General features: G+C 44.6%; 2 protein-coding genes across 2 annotated transcripts in view; one reads left to right on the top strand and one right to left on the bottom strand.

The window, feature by feature from the left end:
* Window positions 1–3,050: 3,050 nt before the first annotated feature.
* LOC127919455 (multiple PDZ domain protein-like) lies at window positions 3,051–20,494 on the bottom strand. Its single transcript, XM_052503016.1, has 5 exons — window positions 20,146–20,494; window positions 7,787–7,874; window positions 6,186–6,349; window positions 3,311–3,437; window positions 3,051–3,061 (listed from the first exon to the last, which is right to left on the bottom strand). Exons 2-5 carry the CDS (start codon window positions 7,842–7,844, stop codon window positions 3,051–3,053), a joined length of 360 nt encoding a protein of 119 aa, XP_052358976.1. The 5' UTR covers window positions 7,845–7,874; window positions 20,146–20,494.
* Window positions 20,495–22,131: 1,637 nt separating this feature from the next.
* Window positions 22,132–22,973, top strand: part of LOC127919453 (adhesion G protein-coupled receptor L3-like) — a 118,802-nt gene continuing 117,960 nt past the window's right edge. Inside the window, exon 1 of the mRNA XM_052503014.1 lies at window positions 22,132–22,873. Coding sequence (XP_052358974.1) covers window positions 22,869–22,873 — 5 coding nt within the window. The 5' untranslated portion in view covers window positions 22,132–22,868. The remainder of the gene's footprint in view (window positions 22,874–22,973) is intronic.

Genomic DNA, 22,973 nt, shown 5'->3' with positions numbered 1-22,973 from the left:
AGTCAATGTGGAGGCTATATACAGGGGTACTGGTACAGAGTCAGTGTGGAGGCTATATACAGGGGTACTGGTACAGAGTCAGTGTGGAGGCTATATACAGGGGTACTGGTACAGAGGGTGGAGGCTATATACAGGGTACTACAGAGTCAGTGTGGAGGCTATATACAGGGGTACCAGTACAGAGTCAGTGTGGAGGCTATATACAGGGGTACTGGTACAGAGTCAATGTGGAGGCTATATACAGGGGTACCAGTACAGAGTCAGTGTGGAGGCTATATACAGGGGGTACCAGTACAGAGTCAGTGTGAAGGCTATATACAGGGGTACTGGTACAGAGCAATGTGGAGGCTATATACAGGGGGTACTGGTACAGAGTCAATGTGGAGGCTATATACAGGGGGTACCAGTACAGAGTCAGTGTGAAGGCTATATACAGGGGTACTGGTACAGAGTCAATGTGGAGGCTATATACAGGGGGTACCAGTACAGAGTCAATGTGGAGGCTATATACAGGGGCTACCGGTACAGAGTCAATGTGGAGGCTATATACAGGGGGTACCAGTACAGAGTCAATGTGGAGGTTATATACAGGGTCAATGTACCAGTACAGAGTCACAGAGGGGGCACAGTACAGAGTCAATGTGGAGGTTATATACAGGGGTACCAGTACAGAGTCAATGTGGAGGTTATATACAGGGGGCACCAGTCAGTGGAGGTTATATACAGGGGCACCAGTACAGAGTCAATGTGGAGGTTATATACAGGGGGTACCAGTACAGAGTCAGTGTGGAGGTTATATACAGGGGGTACCAGTACAGAGTCAATGTGGAGGCTATATACAGGGGGTACCAGTACAGAGTCAGTGTGGAGGCTATATACAGGGGGTACCAGTACAGAGTCAGTGTGGAGGCTATATACAGGGGGTACCAGTACAGAGTCAGTGTGGAGGCTATATACAGGGGGTACCAGTACAGAGTCAGTGTGGAGGTATACAGGGGGTATACAGAGTCAGGTGGAGGTTATATACAGGGGGTACAGTAGAGTCAGTGTGGAGGTTATATACAGGGGGTACCAGTACAGAGTCAGTGTGGAGGCTATATACAGGGGGTACCAGTACAGAGTCAGTGTGGAGGCTATATACAGGGGGTACCAGTACAGAGTCAGTGTGGAGGCTATATACAGGGGGTACCAGTACAGAGTCAGTGTGGAGGCTATATACAGGGGGTACCAGTACAGAGTCAGTGTGGAGGCTATATACAGGGGGTACCAGTACCGAGTCAGTGTGGAGGCTATATACAGGGGGTACCAGTACAGAGTCAGTGTGGAGGTTATATACAGGGGGTACCAGTACAGAGTCAGTGTGGAGGCTATATACAGGGGGTACCAGTACAGTGTGGAGGTTAGAGTCAATGTGGAGGCTATATACAGGGGGTACCAGTACCGAGTCAGTGTGGAGGTTATATACAGGGGGTACCAGTACCAGAGTCAGTGTGGAGGTTATATACAGGGGGTACCAGTACCGAGTCAGTGTGGAGGCTATATACAGGGGGTACCAGTACCGAGTCAGTGTGGAGGTTATATACAGGGGGTACCAGTACAGAGTCAGTGTGGAGGTTATATACAGGGGGTACCAGTACAGAGTCAGTGTGGAGGCTATATACAGGGGGTACCAGTACAGAGTCAGTGTGGAGGTTATATACAGGGGGTATCAGTACAGAGTCAGTGTGGAGGCTATATACAGGGGGCACCAGTACCGAGTCAGTGTGGAGGTTATATACAGGGGGTACCAGTATGAACTCAGTGTGGACCAGAATAGGATACGATATAACCCCATTATGACAAAACTAAAAAACTGACCTAGATCAGCACTAGACCAGAATAGATCAACCCACACCCTTACCTGAGTCATTAAACTCAGCTAAAAACTGATCCTAGATCAGCACTAGACCAGAATAGGATACGATATAACCCACACCCTTACCTGAGTCATTATGAACTAAAAAGCTAAAAACTGATTCTAGATCAGCACTAGACCAGAATAGGATACGATATAACCCACACCCTTACCTGAGTCATTATGAACTAAAAGATAAAAACTGATCCTAGATCAGCACTAGACCAGAATAGGATACGATATAACCCACACCCTTACCTGAGTCATTATGAACTAAAAAGCTAAAAACTGATTCTAGATCAGCACTAGACCAGAATAGGATACGATATAACCCACACCCTTACCTGAGTCATTATGAACTAAAAGATAAAAACTGATCCTAGATCAGCACTAGACCAGAATAGGATACGATATAACCCACACCCTTACCTGAGTCATTATGAACTAAAAAGATAAAAACTGATCCTAGATCAGCACTAGACCAGAATAGGATACGATATAACCCACACCCTTACCTGAGTCATTATGAACTAAAAAGCTAAAAACTGATCCTAGATCAGCACTAGACCAGAATAGGATACGATATAACCCACACCCTTACCTGAGTCATTATGAACTAAAAAGCTAAAAACTGATTCTAGATCAGCACTAGACCAGAATAGGATACGATATAACCCACACCCTTACCTGAGTCATTATGAACTAAAAAGATAAAAACTGATCCTAGATCAGCACTAGACCAGAATAGGATACGATATAACCCACACCCTTACCTGAGTCATTATGAACTAAAAAGCTAAAAACTGATCCTAGATCAGCACTAGACCAGAATAGGATACGATATAACCCACACCCTTACCTGAGTCATTATGAACTAAAAAGCTAAAAACTGATCCTAGATCAGCACTAGACCAGAATAGGATAAAAACTGATATAACCCACACCCTTACCTGAGTCATTATGAACTAAAAAGATAAAAACTGATCCTAGATCAGCACTAGACCAGAATAGGATACGATATAACCCACACCCTTACCTGAGTCATTATGAACTAAAAGATAAAAACTGATCCTAGATCAGCACTAGACCAGAATAGGATACGATATAACCCACACCCTTACCTGAGTCATTATGAACTAAAAGATAAAAACTGATCCTAGATCAGCACTAGACCAGAATAGGATACGATATAACCCACACCCTTACCTGAGTCATACACTGTATCTTATTGGTCACGGCGTTGTTTTCTGTGTTTGTGTTGAGAGCACTGAGACTGCCTCCGTAGTTCTGCCGAGGTAGGAAGGGTTTAGCAGGGGCTACCTCCTCCTCCTCCTCCACCTCCTCCACCTCCTCCTCCTCCTCCTTCTCCTCCTCCCCCTCCCCCTCCTCCTCCTCCTCCTCCTCCTCCTCCTCCACTACTGCTGCTGCTGTTGTTCTGGGCCCAGGTATAGGAGTCGCTATGGGAGAGGGTCCTCAGGCCCAGAGACATGGCCGTGGACAGACCCGTGTTGAGGGAAACAGACTTCGGTACTGACCTCTTCTCCTGGGAGAGGGAGGAGAAGGAGGGGGGATTGAAATATCTCTGTTTTGCTGACAGGTGTGTCAATGTCGACCACAGAATATCCATCCATCCAACTGTGATCGTGATGTTGTGTAAACCGAAGTCCAATCCATACCTTTGGTCTATCGGTCCATTGGTCCATCGGTCCATCCTATCTAAACAGCTGACAAGGTACAAATCTGTCGTTCTGCCCCTGAACAGGCAGTTAACCCGCTGTTCCTAGACCAGTTAACCCACTGTTCCTAGACCAGTTAACCCACTGTTCCTAGACCAGTTAACCCGCTGTTCCTAGACCAGTTAACCCACTGTTCCTAGACCAGTTAACCCACTGTTCCTATACCAGTTAACCCACTGTTCCTAGACCAGTTAACCCACTGTTCCTAGACCAGTTAACCCACTGTTCCTAGACCAGTTAACCCACTGTTCCTAGACCAGTTAACCCACTGTTCCTAGACCAGTTAACCCACTGTTCCTAGACCAGTTAACCCACTGTTCCTAGACCAGTTAACCCACTGTTCCTAGACCAGTTAACCCACTGTTCCTAGACCAGTTAACCCACTGTTCCTAGGCCGTCATTGAAAATAAGAATTTGTTCTTAACTGACTTGCCTAGTTAAATAAAGGTAAAATAAGATAAATTTAAAAACCCTGAGGACAAACAGACACATTATAATGTTTTACTGCTACAGACATCCTATAGGCTGCTATTATAACAGTAAGCCTATAGGAAGAGGAGGAAACAGACACATTATACTGTCTACTGCTACAGACTTCCTATAGGCTGCTATTATAACAGTAAGCCTATAGGAAGAGGAGGAAACAGACACATTATACTGTCTACTGTTACAGACTTCCTATAGGCTGCTATTATAACAGTAAGCCTATAGGAAGAGGAGGAAACAGACACATTATACTGTCTACTGTTACAGACTTCCTATAGGCTGCTATTATAACAGTAAGCCTATAGGAAGAGGAGGAAACAGACACATTATACTGTCTACTGTTACAGACTTCCTATAGGCTGCTATTATAACAGTAAGCCTATAGGAAGAGGAGGAAACAGACACATGCTGAGTTTGATAACATGACCTTAAGTCTACTGTAGACAGACACACATCCATGTAGACAAATTCTGTTTGTCCATGACCCCTAGTACCACTGTTGTTATTCTCTCTCTCTCTCTCCTCTGTCTCTCCTCTGTCTCTCTCTCTCTCTCTCTCTCTGTGTCTCTCTCTCTCTCTCTCTCTCTCTCTCTCTCTCTCTCTCTCTCTCTCTCTCTCTCTCTCTCTCTCTCTCTCTCTCTCTCTCTCTCTCTCTCTCTCTCAGAGCTTTATTGGTTAGGTCAGGTAAGCAGATTACTCAGCCAGTTTGGTTCCTGCAGTCAGTATTTTAGGAAACACTGGGGTTTGTCTCACTTTCTACCGGTTCAGTGCAGACAGTACGTACAGACAGAGTAATCTCCTGCCTTCCTAAAGTCTTCCAAAGCCAAGTTAACAAACAGATCACTGACCATTTCGAGAATCCCACCGTACCTTCTCCACTGTGCAATCTGGTTTCCGAGCTGGTCACGGGTGCACCTCAAGCCACGCTCAAGGACATAAATTATATCATAACTGCCATTGATAAGAGACATTACTGTGCAGCCGTCTTCATTGACCTGGCCAAGGCTTTCGACTCTGTCAATCACCGTATTCTTATCGGCAGTCTCAACAGCCTTGGATTCTCTAACGACCTCCTCGCCTGGTTCACTAACTATTTCTCAGACAGAGTTCAGTGTGTCAAATCGAAGGGCCTGTTGTCCGTCTGGCCGTGTCTATGGGGGTACCACAGGGTTCAATTCTCGGGCCGACTCTTTTCTCTGTATACATCAACAATGTGGCTCTTGCTGCGGGTGATTCCTTGATCCACCTTTACGCAGACGACGCCATTCTGTATACATCTGGCCCTTCTTTGGACACTGTGTTAACAAATCTCCAAACGAGCTTCAATGCCATACAACACTTTTCTATTCTGTAATTGACTGTACGTTTGTTTACTCCATGTGTAACTCTCTGCTGTTATTTGTGTCACACTGCTATTCTTTATCTTGGCCAGGTCACAGTTGTAAATGAGGAGGAGGGACACCAGACAGATACATGCTGTGATTAAGTTCATGATGCTATGTCTAGCATAAACATGTCTGTCTGACTGCCTACCTGTCTGTCTGCCTACCTGTCTGACTGCCTACCTGTCTGACTGCCTACCTACCTACCTACCTACCTACCTACCTACCTACCTACCTACCTACCTACCTACCTACCTACCTACCCACCCACCCACCCACCCACCCACCCACCCACCCACCCACCCACCCACCCACCCACCCACCCTGTCTGTCTGTCTGTCTGTCTGTCTGTCTGTCTGTCTGTCTGTCTGTCTGTCTGTCTGTCTGTCTGCCCTTCTGTTTGTCTGTGTGGCAGCTGTAGCTGTTGGTTATTATCTGGTAGAACAGAATGTGTTTCTGATGTGTGTGTGTGTGTGTGTGTGTGTGTGTGTGTGTGTGTGTGTGTGTGTGTGTGTGTGTGTGTGTGTGTGTGTGTGTGTGTGTGTGTGTGTGTGTGTGTGTGTGTGTGTGTGTGTGATACCTCTGGCAGCTGTAGCTGTGTCTGTTGCATGGTTAGTATCTGAAGGAACAGAGGGCTCTGTAGAACGGTCTTCAGTAGTGTGTGTTTCTGATGTGTGTGTGTGATACCTCTGGTAGCTGTAGCTGTGTCTGTTGCATGGTTAGTATCTGAAGGAACAGAGGGCTCTGTAGAACGGTCTTCAGTAGTGATAACTTCTCCTCTGTAGGAGCCTCTCCTCTGTCTTTCAGCTTGGTCTGGAGTCTCTCCACAGCCTCCAAGGCCCGCTGTGTATCTGGAGAGAGTACAATATAATATATAATACAATATAATACAATACAATACAATACAATACAATACAATAAAATATAATATAATATAATATAATACAATACAATATAATATAATATAATACAATACAATACAATATAATATAATATAATATAATACAACACAATACAATATAATACAACACAATACAATACAATACAATACAATATAATACAACACAATAGAATATAATACAATACAATACAATAGAATATAATACAATACAATACAATACAATACAATAGAATATAATACAACACAATAGAATATAATACAACACAATAGAATATAATACAATACAATACAATACAATATAATACAACACAATAGAATACAATAGAATATAATACAATACAATACAATACAATATAATACAACACAATACAATACAATATAATATAATATAATATAATACAATACATACAATACAATACAATATAATACAATATAATATAAATATAATACAATACAATATAACACAATACAATACAATACAATACAATATAATACAATACAATACAATACAATACAATACAATACAATACAATACAATACAATACAATACAATACAATACAATACAATACAATACAATACAATACAATACAATAAAATAAAATAAAATACAATATAATATAATATAATACAATATAATACAATATAATATAATATAATATAATATAATATAATACAATACAATACAATATAATACAATACAATACAATACAATACAATATAATACAATATAATATAATACAACACAATAGAATACAATATAATATAATACAATACAATACAATACAATACAATACAATATAATATAATACAACACAATACAATACAATACAATATAATATAATATAATACAATACAATACAATACAATATAATATAACACAATACAATACAATACAATACAATATAACACAATACAATACAATATAATACAATACAATACAATACAATACAATACAATACAATAAAATATAATATAATACAATACAATACAATAACATATAATATAATATAACACAATACAATACAATACAATACAATATAATACAATATAATACAATACAATACAATACAATATAATATAATACAATACAATACAATACAATATAATACAATACAATATAACACAATACAATACAATACAATACAATACAATATAATATAGTGTAGTCACTGTGTAGTGTAGTCACTGTGTAGTGTAGTCACTGTGTAGTGTAGTCACTGTGTAGTGTAGTCACTGTGTAGTGTAGTCACTGTGTAGTGTAGTCACTGTGTAGTGTAGTCACTGTGTAGTGTAGTCACTGTGTAGTGTAGTCACTGTGTAGTCACTGTGTAGTGTAGTCACTGTGTAGAGTAGTCAAGGTGCTTAGAAGGGCTGAATGACACTCACCCATGGCGTCCATCTTTGCTTGGATGTAGGTCTTCACTAGATGGTTGAGAGTGTTCATGTGTGCCGGTCACCGTTCACCATCGGATACCTGCAACATGACATATTTATCATCATTATAATCTCCACACGACACAGCCAGAAGAGGACTGGCCCACCCCTCAGAGCCTGGTTCCTCTCTACCCGGCACAGCCAGAAGAGGACTGGCCCACCCCTCAGAGCCTGGTTCCTCTCTACCCAGTACAGCCAGAAGAGGACTGGCCCACCCCTCAGAGCCTGGTTCCTCTCTACCCAGTACAGCCAGAAGAGGACTGGCCCACCCCTCAGAGCCTGGTTCCTCTCTACCCGGCACAGCCAGAAGAGGACTGGCCCACCCCTCAGAGCCTGGTTCCTCTCTACCCAGTACAGCCAGAAGAGGACTGGCCCACCCCTCAGAGCCTGGTTCCTCTCTACCCGGCACAGCCAGAAGAGGACTGGCCCACCCCTCAGAGCCTGGTTCCTCTCTACCCGGCACAGCCAGAAGAGGACTGGCCCACCCCTCAGAGCCTGGTTCCTCTCTACCCGGCACAGCCAGAAGAGGACTGGCCCACCCCTCAGAGCCTGGTTCCTCTCTACCCAGTACAGCCAGAAGAGGACTGGCCCACCCCTCAGAGTCTGGTTCCTCTCTACCCGACACAGCCAGAAGAGGACTGGCCCACCCCTCAGAGCCTGGTTCCTCTCTACCCAGTACAGCCAGAAGAGGACTGGCCCACCCCTCAGAGCCTGGTTCCTCTCTACCCGGCACAGCCAGAAGAGGACTGGCCCACCCCTCAGAGTCTGGTTCCTCTCTACCCGACACAGCCAGAAGAGGACTGGCCCACCCCTCAGAGCCTGGTTCCTCTCTACCCGGCACAGCCAGAAGAGGACTGGCCCACCCCTCAGAGCCTGGTTCCTCTCTACCCGGCACAGCCAGAAGAGGACTGGCCCACCCCTCAGAGCCTGGTTCCTCTCTACCCGGCACAGCCAGAAGAGGACTGGCCCACCCCTCACAGCCTGGTTCCTCTCTACCCGGCACAGCCAGAAGAGGACTGGCCCACCCCTCAGAGCCTGGTTCCTCTCTACCCAGTACAGCCAGAAGAGGACTGGCCCACCCCTCAGAGCCTGGTTCCTCTCTACCCGACACAGCCAGAAGAGGACTGGCCCACCCCTCAGAGCCTGGTTCCTCTCTACCCGACACAGCCAGAAGAGGACTGGCCCACCCCTCAGAGCCTGGTTCCTCTCTACCCAGTACAGCCAGAAGAGGACTGGCCCACCCCTCAGAGTCTGATTCCTCTCTACCCGGCACAGCCAGAAGAGGACTGGCCCACCTCTCAGAACCTGGTTCCTCTCTACCCAGAAGAGGACTGGCCCACCCCTCAGAGTCTGACTCCTCTCTACCCGACACAGCCAAAAGAGGACTGGCCCACCCCTCAGAGCCTGGTTCCTCTCTACCCGACACAGCCAGAAGAGGACTGGCCCACCCCTCAGAGCCTGGTTCCTCTCTACCCGACACAGCCAGAAGAGGACTGGCCCACCCCTCAGAGTCTGATTCCTCTCTACCCGACACAGCCAGAAGAGGACTGGCCCACCCCTCAGAGCCTGGTTCCTCTCTACCCGACACAGCCAGAAGAGGACTGGCCCACCCCTCAGAGCCTGGTTCCTCTCTACCCGACACAGCCAGAAGAGGACTGGCCCACCCCTCAGAGCCTGGTTCCTCTCTACCCGACACAGCCAGAAGAGGACTGGCCCACCCCTCAGAGTCTGATTCCTCTCTACCCGACACAGCCAGAAGAGGACTGGCCCACCCCTCAGAGCCTGGTTCCTCTCTACCCGACACAGCCAGAAGAGGACTGGCCCACCCCTCAGAGCCTGGTTCCTCTCTACCCGACACAGCCAGAAGAGGACTGGCCCACCCCTCAGAGCCTGGTTCCTCTCTACCCGACACAGCCAGAAGAGGACTGGCCCACCCCTCAGAGTCTGATTCCTCTCTACCCGTCACAGCCAGAAGAGGACTGGCCCACCCCTCAGAGCCTGGTTCCTCTCTACCCAGTACAGCCAGAAGAGGACTGGCCCACCCCTCAGAGCCTGGTTCCTCTCTACCCAGTACAGCCAGAAGAGGACTGGCCCACCCCTCAGAGCCTGGTTCCTCTCTACCCGGCACAGCCAGAAGAGGACTGGCCCACCCCTCAGAGCCTGGTTCCTCTCTACCCAGTACAGCCAGAAGAGGACTGGCCCACCCCTCAGAGCCTGGTTCCTCTCTACCCGACACAGCCAGAAGAGGACTGGCCCACCCCTCAGAGTCTGGTTCCTCTCTACCCAGTACAGCCAGAAGAGGACTGGGCCACCCCTCAGAGCCTGGTTCCTCTCTACCCCGGCACAGCCAGAAGAGGACTGGCCCACCCCTCAGAGCCTGGTTCCTCTCTACCCGACACAGCCAGAAGAGGACTGGCCCACCCCTCAGAGCCTGGTTCCTCTCTACCCGACACAGCCAGAAGAGGACTGGCCCACCCCTCAGAGCCTGGTTCCTCTCTACCCAGTACAGCCAGAAGAGGACTGGCCCACCCCTCAGAGCCTGGTTCCTCTCTACCCGACACAGCCAGAAGAGGACTGGCCCACCCCTCAGAGCCTGGTTCCTCTCTACCCGACACAGCCAGAAGAGGACTGGCCCACCCCTCAGAGCCTGGTTCCTCTCTACCCAGTACAGCCAGAAGAGGACTGGCCCACCCCTCAGAGCCTGGTTCCTCTCTACCCGACACAGCCAGAAGAGGACTGGCCCACCCCTCAGAGCCTGGTTCCTCTCTACCCGACACAGCCAGAAGAGGACTGGCCCACCCCTCAGAGCCTGGTTCCTCTCTACCCAGTACAGCCAGAAGAGGACTGGCCCACCCCTCAGAGTCTGATTCCTCTCTACCCGGCACAGCCAGAAGAGGACTGGCCCACCTCTCAGAACCTGGTTCCTCTCTACCCAGCACAGCCAGAAGAGGACTGGCCCACCCCTCAGAGCCTGGTTCCTCTCTAGGTTTCTTCCTAGGTTCTGGCCTTTCTAGGTAGTTTTTCCTAGCCACCGTGCTTCTACAGTTTCTGTACAGCACTTTGAGATATCAGCTGATGTAAGAAGGGCTTTATAAATACATGTGATTGATTGAATGATTGATTGAATGATTGATTGATTGATTGATTGATTGATCAAAGGAGCATGCGCACAAAAATAAATACTTTAATCCTGCATGCGAGAGTTTTCCCACAAAAGTTGGTATCATTTTGAACAGTAAAGACTGAGTATCTCCACACGCACCGGTCAGACCATGTAGACACACAACTTCTGGTGGTTGATCAATTGATATTATATTTTATTATATACTGTAGGTCTGAATCCAGATCATATTGCAGGACATGACTCTCATTTTATTATATACTGTAGGTCTGAATCCAGATCATATTGCAGGACATGTCTCTCATTTTATTATATACTGTAGGTCTGAATCCAGATCATATTGCAGGACATGTCTCTCATTTTATTATATACTGTAGGTCTGAATCCAGATCATATTGCAGGACATGTCTCTCATTTTATTATATACTGTAGGTCTGAATCCAGATCATATTGCAGGACATGTCTCTCATTTTAATATATACTGTAGGTCTGAATCCAGATCATATCGCAGGACATGTAGGTCTGAATCCAGATCATATTGCAGGACATGTCTCTCATTTTATTATATACTGTAGGTCTGAATCCAGATCATATTGCAGGACATGTAGGTCTGAATCCAGATCATATTGCAGGACATGTCTCTCATTTTATTATATACTGTAGGTCTGAATCCAGATCAAATTGCAGGGCATGACTGGTTTATCCCTGCTACACAACAAATATTTGTCTACCATTTATCAAATCACTCATTCAATAGCCAAGCACGCTCCAACGTAAATAGACTGGTAGCCTACTTAAAATATTTCACAGTATGTGTATGCTACAGTATTGCTGTGCAATAGGAGCACCACATCATAGTCTATATACCAAGGCGGGAGAGATGGAAACACAGTCATCTATAGGAGTACCACATCATAGTCTATATACCAAGGCAGGAGAGATGGAAACACAGTCATCTATAGGAGTACCACATCATAGTCTATATACCAAGGCAGGAGAGATGGAAACACAGTCATCTATAGGAGTACCACATCATAGTCTATATACCAAGGCAGGAGAGATGGAAACACAGTCATCTATAGGAGTACCACATCATAGTCTATATACCAAGGCAGGAGAGATGGAAACACAGTCATCTATAGGAGTACCACATCATAGTCTATATACCAAGGCAGGAGAGATGGAAACACAGTCATCTATAGGAGTACCACATCATAGTCTATATACCAAGGCGGGAGAGATGGAAACACAGTCATCTATAGGAGCACCACATCATAGTCTATATACCAAGGCGGGAGAGATGGAAACACAGTCATCTATAGGAGTACCACATCATAGTCTATATACCAAGGCAGGAGAGATGGAAACACAGTTATCTATAGGACTACCACATCATAGTCTATATACCAAGGCAGGAGAGATGGAAACACAGTCATCTATAGGAGTACCACATCATAGTCTATATACCAAGGCAGGAGATGGAAACACAGTCATCTATAGGAGTACCACATCATAGCCTATATACCAAGGCAGGAGAGATGGAAACACAGTCATCTATAGGAGTACCACATCATAGTCTATATACCAAGGCAGGAGAGATGGAAACACAGTCATCTATAGGAGTACCACATCATAGTCTATATACCAAGGCAGGAGATGGAAACACAGTCATCTATAGGAGTACCACATCATAGCCTATATACCAAGGCAGGAGATGGAAACACAGTCATCTATAGGAGTACCGCATCATAGCCGATATACCAAGGCAGGAGAGATGGAAACACAGTCATCTATAGGAGTACCACATCATAGCCTATATACCAAGGCAGGAGATGGAAACACAGTCATCTATAGGAGTACCGCATCATAGCCGATATACCAAGGCAGGAGAGATGGAAACACAGTCATCTATAGGAGTACCACATCATAGTCTATATACCAAGGCAGGAGATGGAAACAGTCATCTATAGGAGTACCACATCATAGTCTATATACCAAGGCAGGAGATGGAAACACAGTCATCTATAGGAGTACCACATCATAGTCTATATACCAAGGCCGGAGATGGAAACACAGTCATCTATCAATAGATGGGTTCTGAACTTCTGGACTTCTAAACTTGAAAATATGAAATATCCTCAGAACCTTTACGTTCTGTCAGACAGTGTTCCTGTTAGACATCAGGGATCCCATGGGAAGGAGAAGAGCCACGGTCGGGTACAAAGTCAACAGGAGAGCCGTGAGTTAGGGAGGAGTGAGGACCTTGGGTGCGAGGTCAGAGGTCAGATGAAGTGAGGGAGAACATATGCCACTAAAGTTCTGTCTGGCAACAGAGATGTATTGGCAGGGTAGCCTAGTGGTTAGAGCGTTGGACTAGTAACCGAAAGGTTACAAGTTCAAACCCCCGAGCTGACATGGTACAAATCTGTCGTTCTGCCCCTGAACAGGCAGTTAACCCACTGTTCCTAAGCCGTCATTAAGAATTTGTTCTTAACTGATTTGCCTCGTCAAATAAAAAGATGTGTAAGGAGGAGAATTCACCTAAATTGAGGTCTATATTCTCGCGCTGGTGGGAACAATTTATAATAAAATGTCTGTTCATTTGTCAGACTCTAATAATCCTCCCTGAGTTTTTACTCGGTTCATTTAGAACCTAACATGTTTAACAAATCACTGAACAACGACTTGTCTTCGGCTGTGGTATTGAGGATACTTTTCAATAGTTTGAAAGGACAATCAATCTGGCAGGAAGGACAATCAATCTCACAGGAAGGACAATCAATCTGGCAGGAAGGACAATCAATCTCACAGGAAGGACAATTAATCTAGCAGGAAGGACAATTAATCTAGCAGGAAGGACAATTAATCTAGCAGGAAGGACAATCAATCTGGCAGGAAGGACAATCAATCTAGCAGGAAGGACAATCAATCTCACAGGAAGGACAATTAATCTAGCAGGAAGGACAATTAATCTCGCAGGAAGGACAATCAATCTAGCAGGAAGGACAATCAATCTGGCAGGAAGGACAATCAATCTAGCAGGAAGGACAATCAATCTCACAGGAAGGACAATTAATCTAGCAGGAAGGACAATTAATCTCGCAGGAAGGACAATCAATCTATCAGGAAGGACAATCAATCTGGCAGGAAGGACAACCAATCTCGCAGGAAGGACAATTAATCTAGCAGGAAGGACAATCAATCTAGCAGGAAGGACAATCAATCTGGCAGGAAGGACAATCAATCTCGCAGGAAGGACAATCAATCTAGCAGGAAGGACAATCAATCTCGCAGGAAGGACAATTAATCTAGCAGGAAGGACAATTAATCTAGCAGGAAGGACAATTAATCTAGCAGGAAGTACAATCAATCTAGCAGGAATCTGCCCCCGAAAATGTGTCACCCGGTCCTCCCGTGGTTTGTGTTGTCGGTCATCGTGGAAACATTTGTGTGTGCTTTTAATATGCACTACAGTCAAATAGGATCGTATTTCATATCTTGGATGGAGGACAACGCATCCGCATATATCGAATGTTAGCCGTCCTTCTACTACAGCAGGTAAATCGACAATTTTACAACGGGTACGAGTGTAACGAACGCAAGTTAACGTTTCCAAAAACCAACCAAACCAAAAACATAAAAAATTACGATACGTGTTTGTTGCTGTCATGTGCATTAGTAGCACAATATCTAACTTATTTACCTTTATTTAACTAGGCAAGTCAGTTAATAAGAAATTCTTATTTTCAATGATGGCCTAGAAACAGTGGGTTAACTGCCTGTTCAGGGGCAGAATGACAGATTTGTACCTTGTCAGCTCTGGGATTTGAACTTGCAACCTTTCGGTTACTTGTCCAACGCTCTAACCACTAGGCTACCCTGCCTCCTCTACACTCTAACCAATAGGCTACCCTGCCTCCTCTACACTCTAACCGCTAGGTTACCCTGCCTCCTCTACACTCTAACCACTAGGCTACCCTGCCTCCTCTACACTCTAACCACTAGGCTACCCTGCCTCCTCTACACTCTAACCACTAGGTTACCCTGCCTCCTCTACACTCTAACCACTAGGCTACCCTGCCTCCTCTACACTCTAACCGCTAGGCTACCCTGCCTCCTCTACACTCTAACCACTAGGCTACCCTGCCTCCTCTACACTCTAACCGCTAGGCTACCCTGCCTCCTCTACACTCTAACCACTAGGCTACCCTGCCTCCTCTACACTCTAACCACTAGGCTACCCTGCCTCCTCTACACTCTAACCACTAGGTTACCCTGCCTCCTCTACACTCTAACCACTAGGCTACCCTGCCTCCTCTACAATCTAACCGCTAGGCTACCCTGCCTCCTCTACACTCTAACCACTAAGCTACCCTGCCTCCTCTACACTCTAACCACTAGGCTACCCTGCCTCCTCTACACTCTAAACACTAGGTTACCCTGCCTCCTCTACACTCTAACCACTAAGCTACCCTGCCTCCTCTACACTCTAACCACTAGGCTACCCTGCCTCCTCTACACTCTAAACACTAGGTTACCCTGCCTCCTCTACACTCTAACCACTAGGCTACCCTGCCTCCTCTACACTCTAACCGCTAGGTTACCCTGCCTCCTCTACACTCTAACCACTAGGCTACCCTGCGGCCTCTACACTCTAACCACTAGGCTACCCTGCCGCCTCTACACTCTAACCACTAGGCTACGCTGCCCCCTCTACACTCTAACCACTAGGCTACCCTACCTCCTCTACACTCTAACCACTAGGCTACCCTGCCTCCTCTACACTCTAACCACTAGGCTACCCTGCCTCCTCTACACTCTAACCACTAGGCTACCCTGCCTCCTCTACACTCTAACCACTAGGCTACCCTGCCGCCTCTACACTCTAACCACTAGGCTACCCTGCCTCCTCTACACTCTAACCACTAGGCTACCCTGCCTCCTCTACACTCTAACCACTAGGCTACCCTGCCTCCTCTACACTCTAACCACTAGGCCACCTAAAATATTTACATTCGTTTTTCACCTTACACTTTTATGTTGACGTCTCCCAATATTAATGTTGGTTTTAACTTTTCCTAGCGGATGTACGATCATCGCGAATTATAATTCTGGGTCGTTTCAGGCCCCCGGGGGGGGGGGGGACAGAACTGTACACTCGCAAACTCGATCAAAAAACGAGTGCTGAGGGGCTTACGTCGCCAACTTCTCTTGCTTGGCTAATCATTTGGACCAATGACAAAGATGGCCGCTGGGGATTCCCCTGAGGGCACAAGGCGAAGTGGAGGAGGATGTGTCTTTGATGCTTTGGAAACACAGACTGTGTGTGTGTGTGTGGCGTGTGTGTGTGTGTGTGGTGTGTGTGTGTGTGTGGTGTGTGGTGTGTGTGTGTGGTGTGGTGTGTGTGTGTGGTGTGGTGTGTGTGGTGTGTGTGTGTGTGTGTGTGTGTGTGTGTGTGTGTGTGTGTGTGTGTGTGTGTGTGTGTGTGTGTGTGTGTGTGTGTGTGTGTGTGTGTGTGTGTGTGTGTGTGTGTGTGTGTGTGTGTGTGTGTGTGTGTGGTGTGTGTGTGTGTGTGTGTGTGTGTGTGTGTCGTGTGGTGTGTGTATGTGAGTGTCAATGTGTGTGTCTGTGAGTGTCAATGTGTGTGTATGTGAGTGTCAATGTGTGTGTCTGTGAGTGTCAATGTGTGTGTATGTGAGTGTCAATGTGTGTGTATGTGAGTGTCAATGTGTGTGTATCATCTCTTCCCTCTGCTCAAACCTTCTCCAACCTATCCCCCCCTAAAAGATTTAGATGCACTATTGTAAAGTGGCTGTTCCACTGGATGTCATAAGGTGAATGCACCAATTTGTAAGTCGCTCTGGATAAGAGCGTCTGCTAAATGACTTAAATGTAAATGTAAAATCTATTGTTTCCTGCCTTTGAATTAATATGTGTGTGTATGTGAGTGTCATACTGTTCATGATCTATTCTGTATATATTATTGTTCATTATCTATTCTGTATATATTATTGTTCATTATCTATTCTGTATATCATACTGTTCATTATCTATTCTGTATATATTATTGTTCATTATCTATTCTGTATATCATACTGTTCATGATCTGTTCTGTATATCAGTCTGTTTACATATCAGCGTATTACTCAGCATAAAACCTCTTCTTTTACTTTATATTTTTTACTTGACTCTTTAGTGTTGTTATTAACATTCTGCAATGTTGAGTGTTATTAACATTCTGCAATGTTGAGTGTTATTAACATTCTGAAATGTTGAGTGTTATTCTGCAATGTTGAGTGTTATTCTGCAATGTTGAGTGTTATTAACATTCTGCAATGTTGAGTGTTATTAACATTCTGCAATGTTGAGTGTTATTAACATTCTGCAATGTTGAGTGTTATTAACATTCTGCAATGTTGAGTGTTATTCTGCAATGTTGAGTGTTATTCTGCAATGTTACGTGTTACTCTGCAATGTTGAGTGTTATTACGCAATGTTGAGTGTTATTACGCAATGTTGAGTGTTATTGTTGTACTGCAATGTTGAGTGTTATTGTTGTACTGCAATGTTGAGTGTTATTCTGCAATGTTGAGTGTTATTCTGCAATGCTGAGTGTTATTCTGCAATGTTGAGTGTTATTACGCAATGTTGAGTGTTATTGTTGTACTGCAATGTTGAGTGTTATTCTGCAATGCTGAGTGTTATTCTGCAATGTTGAGTGTTATTACGCAATGTTGAGTGTTATTGTTGTACTGCAATGTTGAGTGTTATTCTGCAATGCTGAGTGTTATTCTGCAATGTTGAGTGTTATTACGCAGTGTTGAGTGTTATTGTTGTACTGCAATGTTGAGTGTTATTGTTGTACTGCAATGTTGAGTGTTATTCTGCAATGTTGAGTGTTATTACGCAATGTTAAGTGTTACTCTGCAATGTTGAGTGTTGTTCTACAATGTTGAGTGTTATTAGGCAATGTTGAGTGTTATTCTGCAATGTTGAGTGTTATTCTGCAATGTTGAGTGTTATTACGCAATGTTGAGTGTTATTACGCAATGTTGAGTGTTATTCTGCAATGTTGAGTGTTATTCTGCAATGTTGAGTGTTATTCTGCAATGTTGAGTGTTATTGTTGTACTGTAATGTTGAGTGTTATCATTGTACAGCAATGTCGAGTGAGCTAGCACAAAGCATTTCACCTTTTATACCTGCTGTAAACTGTGGATGTATCATATACCTGCTGTAAACTGTGGATGTGTCATATACCTGCTGTAAACTGTGGATGTATCATATACCTGATGTAAACTGTGGATGTATCATATACCTACTGTAAACTGTGGATGTATCATATACCTACTGTAAACTGTGGATGTATCATATACCTGCTGTAAACTGTGGATGTATCATATACCTGCTGTAAACTGTGGATGTATCATATACCTGCTGTAAACTGTGGATGTATCATATACCTGCTGTAAACTGTGGATGTATCATATACCTGCTGTAAACTGTGGACGTGACAAATACAATTTAATTTGATGTGTGTGTTTAGACCTCCTAGTATTACACCAGAAAGTCTTCATGTAGGCTGTTTAATTTAACAAAATATTGTTACATAAAACAAATATTTTTTTAATAAAACACCTTTAATGTTCCTTTTATACTTGTTGCTAAGATGATTAATTTGCAGCTCAGCTTCTGCTCCCTCACTCCCTCTTTAAGACCCCATATGGGGAATACCCAGCTAGCACATAACGTTCTGACAACCATACGTTTCTTTGAGTTTGCGAGAGCATGGTTGTCCTATGGTTATTTTGTATAGAACCTATCCACAACATTCTGGGAATGGTGCAAGCTACCCAGGTAGCACATAACGTTCTGAGAACCATTTGTTTCTTAGGTGGGAATTTCGGTACTTCGGCATAATGTTTTCTACAGGTTTCCTTGTAGTTAGTTCTATGTAAAGTCATGTTCTCAGAACAATTAAGAAAACGTTCTATAAAAAAAACACAAGAACGTTCTAAGAATGTTAAAATATATACATTCCGTTCTCAGCATCAACAAAACTCTCTCTATTCCCACATCTTGCTGAGTGTGTTCAGGTGTGTTGGCCACACCTGATCTAAATGTGTAATTGTTGACTTTCAAATGAGCTCTGTTTGAATAGACTAAAATGAACAGCCTTCTTTTCTAGCTCCATCCTGGTGACGCCGTGGGCTAATTCCATGGATAGAGAACAGAAGCTCATACCGTCATGTCCATATCTCACTGATGCAGCGCCACAATAAAATATACATGTGTTTGCATGATAAATGACCAAAGCAAATTTTGATAGGGCGTCATTTGGAACGCACGAGGTGTATGCTCAAACAAGCTTGTTAGCAAGCGCCTTCCCGAAGTAAACCTAATGCTCTTAAATGAGATTACCATCGGCAAATAGCCTTATCCAAGACTCACGGTAATTACAGTTGACATGCAGCCTCACGATCATTTTGTGCCAGGTGCCTGGGACAGGACAGGGATCTAGCTTCACTAGGAAGCAGGCGGTCGAAATGGGAAGGGACTAACCTGAACGTGTCCAATGAGAAATTATCGGGAATAGTTGGAAAAGGTTTTGCTACGGTTTGCAGTAATGAATACATCCCAGGCCACTCAAGCAAGAGAGAGAGAGAGAGACAAGTGGTGCGTTTGATAACGAGATTGATTTAGTGGGCTAGACAAGAATGGTTACAGGCAGCTGTGGTGAATATCAAAAACATGAAGCCAAAACCATGTGTATTGTGTGACAAGAGAACGCAGAATAAAAAATAATACGACGCGGTTTTGAATAAGCAGTTCCTAATTCAGAAATCAGTTTCCCCGAGTGTTGGTAGCCTATAGGCCTATTTTAGGTTTAAGGCTACGTAGTTTATGAATTATAAACATATTTTATTGTCAAAATAATAGTAGCCTATAGCCTACAGATAAGATTAGAGTGCCTTGAGTGCAGTAACAGTAGCCCACAAGTGATAACAGTCAACGCATCAATCCAGCGCACTTATTTCCCAATGTGGATGACAAATAAATCTATGCACTTCAGTAAATAGGTCGTCTCAGGTCTAATGGAGAGAAAAAATGCTGGGTAAATGTTAAGAGTAGGCTATAATGGCATAGGCTAGATAACCCGAAGACTCACAATCCCGTCACCGTTAGCTCACCTCCATTGCTGCTTCGGTGGGCTACACCGTAGAATCAACAGGTCCCCCTAAGAAGTCCGCGGTCGCCAGGGGGAAAAAAATCAACATTTTGTCCGTTTTAGAGCTACATGTCTGAATATAACATTAATACCGTAAACCTACATGAATTGTATGTTTTAAACCTACGTAAAATACCACAAAATATATCAAAACAGACGGAGATCAACTGTTTTATCAAGCGTGTGCCAATCCGTTTCACACTGTGACGGACGCATGCGCACCTGGTGATCTTCTGACGTCCTGAAAGCGGACCAGACGCGCACCTGCGACCTTCTCGTCCGTCCTCATGGACTCAATGAAAATACACACTCGTTCTCTTCAGGTAAGAAAATCTCAAATTAACTCCAGTAGTTATTTCATGGTGATTGTGATACTATATTCATTTTGAAGGTTTAAAGCCATAGGCCTATCTTTGGACAAGAGAATGCAATTTTCTGACTAAACTCTGACTAAATAAATGAGTCAACAATGCAGATTGGTCCTCCACAATGTTAATGCAATTGTATGATATCCCCAACAAATAACGTGGCATAGCATAGGCTCAACAAAAAAATATAAACGCAACATGCAACAATTTAAGATTTTAACCGAGGTACAGTTCATTAAAAAGGAAATCAATCAAATTGAAATAAATGCATTATTAGGCCCTAATCTATGGATTAGGAACACAGGGAATACAAATGCATTTGTTAGTCACATATACTGTACATTAAATGTGACAACAGGTAAAGGGGGCGTGGATCAGAAAACCAGTCAGTAGGTTATCTGGTGTGACGATCTTCACCCTCATGCAGTTGTGACGCTTCTCTTTCGCGTCGAGCTTGACGTTGATCAGACGTTTTGCTTGTGGCCTGTGGAGTGTTGTTCCACTCTTCTACAATAGGCTGCGCAACGTGGCTGGATATTGGGCGGAAACAGAAACGTGGGTAACGTGTCTGGTGAGTGTACAGGCCATGGAAGAACTGGGACGTTTTCAGCTTCCGGGAATTGTGTACAGATCCTTGAGATATGGGGGTCCGTGCGTTATCATGCTGAAACATGTGGTGATGGCTGCGGGTGAATGGCGCGACAATGGGACTCGGGATCACGTCACGGTATCTCTGTGCATTCAAATTGCCATAGATAAAATGCAATTGTATTCGTTGTCTGTAATGTATGCCTGCCCATACCATAACCCCAGCACCACCCCAGCACTCTGTTCACAACGTTGACATCAGCAAACCACTCGCCCACACAACGCCATACACACGTGGTCTGTGGTTGTGAGGCTGGTTGGACAAATCAGCCACATGGTCTAAAATGACATTGGAGGCGGCTTATGGTAGAGTAATGAACATTCAATTATCTGGCAACAGCTCTGGTGAACATCCCTCCAGTCAGCTAGCCAATTGCACGCTCCCTCAAAACTTGAGACATCTGTGGCATTGTGTTGTGACAAAACTGCACATTTTAGAGCAGCGTTTTATTGTCCCCCAGCACAAGGTGCACCTGTGTAAGAATGATGCTGTTCAATCAGCTTCTTGATATGCCACACCTGTCGGGTGCATGGATTATTTTGGGGCAAAGGAATACATGCTTACCAACAGGGATGTCAACACATTTGAGCACAACATTTGAGAGAAATAAGCTTCTTTTTTTTTTGCGCTGAATGGAACATTTGCGGGATCTTGTATTTCAGCTCATGAAACGTGGAACCGACACTTTACATGTTGCGTTTATATTTTTGTTCAGTATAATATAATAATATATGCCATTTAGCTGACGCTTTTATCCAAAGCGACTTACAGTCATGTGTGCATACATTCTACGTATGGGTGGTCCCGGGAATCGAACCCACTACCCTGGCGTTACAAGCGCCATGCTCTACCAACTGAGCCACAGAAGGACCAGTATATGTGGATTAAGAGCTTCCTGATTAATGTATTCTATTCATACAGCAGATGGAACCCTCTCACACTTTTTGAGCCACGATCCAGTTCCGTGTTTTCTCTTGACTTGGTCCCCTCTTCTTGCCCGAGGAGGCATCACCACAGCCCGCCTGCATCGCTCTGCGCTCCGCTCCACTTATCTGAATCTGATCTCGTCTGAGCATCCACTTCCAAATTGGGTTGTCATTTTTTGACCCCCCTTTGCTCTTCCCGCGAACAGGTCAACGTGCTCTCTACGTGGACGTTTTTGAAGACCGCTAAGAGAGAGGGAGAGAGCTGAGAGAAATACAGAAAGAGACAGATCAGAGAGAGAGAGAGAGAGAGAGAGAGAGAGAGAGATGGCTTCGTGGATCTTGAGCTATAGTGTTCCCGTCCTCTCTTCCAATACTGGACTCGGTGCGTTGGAGTCTGTACCCCTCACCGGTGGCGTTCTGTGAACAGTGATCTGGATACTAAACACCGAGCCTTCGAAAGGTTGTCCGTTAGCCCACGTTACAATCAAGAACTGCGAAGACTATATATATATCGTTTAAGCGGGGTTTTTTTGTTACAAGGGGAATCAGAATGTACCTTGACGATATAAAAGCATCGCTGACTTGGAATCAAATTGCTTAATTTTTCATTCATTTGAGGGGATTTTTTTTTTCTTCCAAGAAAGAACTCTGGACTGTTACAAGGGAGACGACGGTTATTGTAAAGACACTGCGCTTTCAATGCCTAGATCTGTGCGCGACCATTGCTGCAGCTTCGTGTGAGATGTGGTAAGTCAATGCATCGTTTTTTCTACGGTTATGAATGACCTATTTGATTTTAGAATAGAAGTGGCCTGCACTGTGTAGTGGGGTGATATACGGTAGGCTC

The sequence above is a fragment of the Oncorhynchus keta genome, unplaced genomic scaffold (assembly GCF_023373465.1).
Source record: "Oncorhynchus keta strain PuntledgeMale-10-30-2019 unplaced genomic scaffold, Oket_V2 Un_contig_1671_pilon_pilon, whole genome shotgun sequence".
Lineage (NCBI taxonomy): Eukaryota > Metazoa > Chordata > Actinopteri > Salmoniformes > Salmonidae > Oncorhynchus > Oncorhynchus keta.
Note: the sequence above shows the minus strand (reverse complement) of the source record. Positions and strands in the feature narration are given on the sequence as shown.